The sequence below is a fragment of the Bos javanicus genome, chromosome 6 (assembly GCF_032452875.1).
Source record: "Bos javanicus breed banteng chromosome 6, ARS-OSU_banteng_1.0, whole genome shotgun sequence".
NCBI lineage: Eukaryota > Metazoa > Chordata > Mammalia > Artiodactyla > Bovidae > Bos > Bos javanicus.
This window is the reverse complement of record NC_083873.1, coordinates 15,559,932-15,566,422: the sequence shown is the minus strand read 5'-3', so window position 1 is coordinate 15,566,422 and position 6,491 is coordinate 15,559,932. Positions and strand designations below refer to the sequence as shown.

Below are 6,491 nucleotides of genomic sequence, written 5' to 3'. Positions count from 1 at the left end.
GAGCGACTGAACTGAAGAGTTACTTTTACATTATATTAAGGTTCCCACACTCTCCATATATGTGTGTGTGTGTGTGTGTGTGCATATATATGTTTGTATGTATTAATGAGAGCTTCCCTAGTGGCTCCGTGTTAAACAGTCCACCTGCCAATGCAGGAGACATGGGTTTGATCCCTGGATTGGGAAGATCCTCTGGAGAAGGAAATGGCAACCCACTCCAGTATTCTTGCCTGGGAAATCCCATGGACAGAAGACTGGCAGGCTACAGTCCATGGGGTCACAAAAGAGTCAGACATAACTTAGCAACTAAATAAATGTATTAATGAACTGGCTGCTAGGAAACTGCATTTACTCTTTATTTTTGTGTTAGTAGAAAATAGGAAAGCCCCGGGCCTGCTGCTGAAGCGTGAGGCCCACTCGAATTCCGTTTGGAGGCTTCTTTGAGCTCGCGGAGTATACATGAGCAAAGCACACCCTCCCGAGTTGAAGAAATTTATGGACAAGAAGTTATCATTGAAATTAAATGGTGGCAGACTTGTCCAAGGAATATTGCGGGGATTTGATCCCTTTATGAATCTTGTGATAGATGAATGTGTGGAGATGGCAACTAGTGGGCAACAGAACAATATTGGAATGGTGGTAATACGAGGAAATAGTATCATCATGTTAGAAGCCTTGGAACGAGTATGAACAATGGCTGTGTTCACCAGAGAAATCAACGCTTCCCTGTGTCCCCTCTCCACATTTTACTACCAGAAAAATTGGGTTGTGTACATTTTCTTACTTTTTTGTTAAATAAACTTTTGTAATAGCCAAAAAACAAAAAAAGAAAATAGGAGATGCATTGAAATTTATAATGAATAAACTTCTTTTAATTACAAAGAAATACCTAGACCCTCTCAGGCTCTCCCTCTGATAAACATTGGTCCAAACTATAAATGAGACCTTGAGAAAGGCATGAATCTCAGTGAGTCCCTTTCCCACCATGATCCAACTTTAATCTGTCAGAGGCATGTGGCAGAACAGTGGACCATAGCTGAGCCTTCAGACCTGCAGAGCAGTTACTCTCATGTAAGACTGAGGAGGGCTTTACCACCTTATGACTTGGCCTAAGACAGTGAATACTAATTAAACTCCTAAAGACTGTCTTTTCAACGTGTTCTACAGCAAATAGCCTAAAAGGAACAACAACAAATCTTCAAATATTTTGATTATAAGGAAACTCTGAAGAGTATTCCTACCTGGTCTCAGTATTAATAGTTGTGCCATCTTAGGTACTTGATTTATTATCAAGAATAACGTAAATTGTGTTTCCACTGTTAGAAAAATTTGGAGGCAAATCTGGGACTTACCTTCGTAGACGTTTTTACCTTAATATAATATACATTTTTAACCTTATTCCCAACTCCATCTTGTAATCTCTACCCTTATTTTTTCTTCTGTTACTTGTTTTTATGATTGTATTATATTTTATACATCATTTTGCTGTATTTTGTATACAACAAGGAAGGAAAAGAATGCAAGGGAGGAGGAGAGAGGGAGGGAGAGCTGGAGGGAAGAAGACCACCCAGCCCCAAATGCAGGCAAAGGGAGCCTTGGCAGAAGTCATTTCAGCTCCTGTTAGAGGAAGGATAAGAAAGGGAAAGCTGTAGCACAGGGGGAGAGCACTAGACCTATTCTTGGAAGGCTTGAGTTCTTTCCTGATGGTGGTGGTGGTTTAGTTGCTAAGTCATGTCAGACTCTTGCAACCCCATGGACTGTAGCCTGCCAGGCTCCTTTGTCCGTTGGATTTTCCAGGCAATCATACTGGAGTGGTTTGCCATTTCTTTCTCCAGAGGCCCTTCCTGACCCAGGGATCGAACCCCGGTCTCCTGCACGGCAGGCAGATTCTTTACTAACTGAGCTGCCAGGGAAGCCTGAGTTCTTTCCTAGCCCTGCATTAATTGATTTACCAGGTATCTTAGGCAAATCCCTTTCCCTTTGGTGGCCTCAGTTTTCTCCTGTAGAATGAGGATTATTGGACAGTTAGGTGTCCTCCACTTGTCATGTTTTATGGTTCTTAGTAGGAAAAGGAGGAAGAGGGAAGGCGGAGTTTGGCCATCTGCACTGCACTTCAGAAATCCGGAGAATTACAGAAAGTCTGGAAGTGTTTTCTTATTTGAAAAAATTTGGCTGTGTGTCTTCTTTTTTTATAAAATTATTTTTCCCCCTTTTTTCTTGAGGTATATTCTATATGCAATGAAATGCACAAATATTAAGTGAACAGTTTGAAGAATTTTTGCTTACTTATATATCCACATGCAGTCAGTACTGAGATCAAAGTAGAAACAGTTCCATGATTCTGGTGGTTTCCTAATGCCCCCCTTCCTAGTCAATACTTTCTCCCCGCAGGTAGCCACCACTGCGATTCCTACCAGCTCTTTGGTGGAGTCTTTGGCATTCTGTGGGCATTCTCTTCTGACAGCTGGTGAAGGAAGCCTGTCTAGATTGTTCGTTTGGCCAGTGGAAAGAGTGAGTCTGTTGGTATTGTGGAAGAACCCCAGCTCTTTTTTTTTGTTTTGTTTTTGTTTTTGTTTTTGTTTTTTTTGAAACTTTTTTTTTTCTCTAATTTTATTTTATTTTTAAACTTTACATAATTGTATTAGTTTTGCCTAATATCAAAATGAATCCGCCACAGGTATACATGTGCTCCCCATCCCGAACCCTCCTCCCTCCTCCCTCCCCATACCATCCCTCTGGGCCGTCCCAGTGCACCAGCCCCAAGCATCCAGCATCATGCATCGAACCTGGACTGGCAACTCGTTTCCTACATGATATTTTACATGTTTCATTGCCATTCTCCCAAATCTTCCCACCCTCTCCCTCTCCCACAGAGTCCATAAGACTGTTCTATACATCAGTGTCTCTTTTGCTGTCTCGTACACAGGGTTATTGTTACCATCTTTCTGAATTCCATATATATGCGTTAGTATACTGTATTGGTGTTTTTCCTTCTGGCTTACTTCACTCTGTATAATAGGCTCCAGTTTCATCCACCTAATTAGAACTGATTCAAATGTATTCTTTTTAATGGCTGAGTAATACTCCATTGTGTATATGTACCACAGCTTTCTTATCCATTCATCTGCTGATGGACATCTAGGTTGCTTCCATGTCTTGGCTATTATAAACAGTGCTGCGATGAACATTGGGGTACACGTGTCTCTTTCCCTTCTGGTTTCCTCAGTGTGTATGCCCAGCAGTGGGGTTGCTGGATCATAAGGCAGTTCTATTTCCAGTTTTTTAGGGAATCTCCACACTGTTCTCCATAGTGGCTGTACTAGTTTGCATTCCCACCAACAGTGTAAGAGGGTTCCCTTTTCTCCACACCCTCTCCAGCATTTATTATTTGTAGACTTTTGGATCGCAGCCATTCTGACTGGTGTGAAATGGTACCTCATAGTGGTTTTGATTTGCATTTCTCTGATAATGAGTGATCTTCCCAACCCAGGGATCGAACCTGGGTCTCCCTCATTGCAGGCAGACGCTTTACCATCTGAGCCATAGGTTCTGTCTATTAGATACAGTCATGACACATTTGGAAGGAAGAAAGTTGTGGGGAAAAAATCTGTTTTTCTGTGCCATATACATCATTCTCAGTACTTCACTTCTGATGCCAGATGTGTAGGCTTTTTCACTCTGAGCAGTTTTCCAGTTTGCTATTGACACCAACTAGATGTCTGAGTGGAACTCGATTCTGATGTTACCTGGAGATAGTATCAGATTGCACAGGTTAAAGGGCTTAGTCCTGCAAGACTCCACCCCACGTCCCCAGTTCAGATACCTATCATAAGTCCAGGTTATCACCTGTGCTTTTGACATACCTGCCACTATTAGGAGGTTCCCCAACCCCTCCATAGGTTTAATAATATGCTATAATGACTCAGAGAACTGAAGAAAATATTTTACTTACTAGATTACTAGTTTATCATAAAGGTTTCAACTCAGGAACAGCCAGATGGAAGAGATGCATAAGGCAAGGTCTAGAGCTTTCCATAGTCAGGGGATGGCTGATCGTTCCCTTGGGCACCAGCCTTTATCTTGAAGCTAACTGAAAGTCATGTCATTGATAAAAACTCAGGTGTGATTGAAAGGACCTTGTTATGAATAATAACAATACTCCAAGTCCATCCACGTTGCTGTAATGGTAAACTTTCTCTTTTATGACTGAGTAGTATTCCATGTTAATATACATACCATTTCTTCTTTGTCCATGCATCTGTTGATGGACACTAAATTTGCTTCCATGTCTAAGCAATCATAAATAATGTTGCTATGAACATTGGGGTACATGTATCTTTTACTATTAATGTTTTTATTTTTTTCATATGTATACCCAGGAATGAAATTTCTGGGGCATGTGGTAGTTCAAGTTTTAGTTGTTTGAGAGACCTCCACACGCTTTTCCACAAGGGCTGCACCAATTTATATTCCCACTGACAGTGTCGGAGGACTTTTTCTTTCAGCATATAATTGCCGAAATTTCTTCTTTGTTGTCTTTTTGATGACAGCAATTAGGACAGCTGGTTTTGGTTTGCATTTCCCTGACGGTCAGTGTTGTTAAGCACCTTTTCAGCACCTGGTAGCTATCTGTATGTATTCTTTGGAGAAATGTCTATTTAAATCCTCTCCCTAATGTTTAAGCAGATTATTTGTTTAATATCCAGTTGTATGAGTTCTTTGTATATTTTGGGTATCAACATTTTGTTGGATGTGTCTTTTGCAAACATCTTCTCCCATTCAGTAAGTGGCCTTTTCGGGTTTTTTTGATAGTTTCTTTTGCTATGCAAAAGCCTTTTCGTTTGTTAGTCCATTTTTTATTTTTGTTTTGTTTCCCTTGCCTGAGACATATTAAAAAAATTTTTTTTCTATGAGTGATGTCAGAAAATTTAACTGTTTATGTTGTCCCCAGAAGTTTCATGTCATCAGACCTTAAGATTAAATCTTTAATCTACTTTGAGTTTATGTTTGTTCATGGTTTTACAGAACATATTCAGTTGCTCAGTCATGTCTGACTTTGCAACTCTATGGGCTGTAGACTGTCAAGGATTTTCCTGGTAAGAATTCGGAAGTGAGTTGCCATTTCCTCCTTCAGGGGATCTTCCTGACCCAGGGGTCAAACCTGGGTCTCTTGCACTGCAGATGATTTCTTGACCACTGAGCCACCCACCAGGAAAGCCCAATAGAAAAGTCTAGTTTTATTCTTCTACATGTAGCTGTCCAATTCTCTTAAGACCGTTTATCAGAAAAGCTGTTTTCTCTTCTTTCTCAATTTTATATTCCTAGCTCCTTTGTCATTGATTAATTGCCCATATAAGAGGGGCTTGTTTCTGGGCCCTCTGTTCTGTTGCACTGAGCTTTGTGTCTATTTTTATGCCTGTACCAGACTGTTCTGGCATCCCAATACTGGTGCCACAGGCTGTGGGCAGGCCTGGGCCCTAGACTCCAGGCGCTAGTAAAGCTAAAGGGAGCATTCCAAATTGCCTAAACCAGTGTCCTCAGAGTAGGTCAAGCTCCCCAGAATGACTGGCACCAGTGTTTATGTCTCGAGGATGAACTCCAGTTGCCTCTGCCTCTTCAGGAGACTCTCTAAGATCAGCAAGTGGGTCTGACCCAGGCTCCTTTCAAATTACTGCTTCTGCCCTGGGTCCTGGAATGCGTGAGACTTTGTGGGTGCCCTTTAAGAGTGGGGTCTCTATTTCCCCCAGCCCTCTGCCTCTCTGGAAAGTAAGCCCTGCTGGCTTTCAAAGCCAAATATTCTGGGGGCTTATCTTCCTTGTACTGGACCCTTGGGCTGGAGACCTCAGTGTAGGACTCAGACCCCTTGCTCCTTGGGGAGAAGCTCTGCAATTCTAATTTGCAACTCCCATTTGTGAGTTGCGCATTTGGGGTTATGGGTCTTGACTATGTCTCTGTACCTTCTACCATTGTGTTGTGGTTTCTCCTTTATATCTTTGGTTGTATATTGGGATGGATTTAATTTGCATGAAATTTTAGATAAATTTCCTGAGATGGGTTAGTCTCAACTATTCAGGCAGGTTTGGAGTTGATGTGGCTCAGGTATAAGAGTTAGACCATCTGAGTTCTATTTCCTAGTACCATGGCTTGGGGGTTGGAGTAGGTAGAGAGACAGGGAGCAGAAAGTTAACCTCTCCTTTCACTAAAGTGAAAATGAAAGCCTCTCGGTTATTTCCGACTCCTTGCAACCCCATGGACTATACAGTTCATGGAATTCTCCAGGCCAGAATACTGGAGTAGGTAGCCTTTCCCTTCTCCAGAGGATCTTCCCAACCCAGGGATCGAACCCAGGTCTCCCACAATTCAGGCAGATTCTTTACCAGCTGAGCCACAAGGGAAGCCCAAGGATTCTGTAGTGTGTAGCCTTACCGCTTTTCCAGTGGATCTTCGCGACCCAGGAATCAAGGGTCCCTGCATTTCAGGTGGGTTCTTTA

The 6,491-nt window shown here is 42.0% G+C and overlaps 1 protein-coding gene across 1 annotated transcript; it reads left to right on the top strand.

Annotated features, from left to right (window-relative positions):
* Positions 1 to 375: 375 nt before the first annotated feature.
* On the top strand, positions 376 to 715 carry LOC133250062 (small nuclear ribonucleoprotein G-like). Its single transcript, XM_061421217.1, has one exon. It carries the CDS (start codon positions 460 to 462, stop codon positions 688 to 690), a length of 231 nt encoding a protein of 76 aa, XP_061277201.1. The 5' UTR covers positions 376 to 459; the 3' UTR covers positions 691 to 715.
* Positions 716 to 6,491: the final 5,776 nt, after the last annotated feature.

Excerpts from the sequence above, each read along its gene's own strand:
- LOC133250062 (XM_061421217.1), top strand. The coding sequence starts at position 460 with ATGAGCAAAGCACACCCTCCCGAGTTGAAGAAATTTATGGACAAGAAG.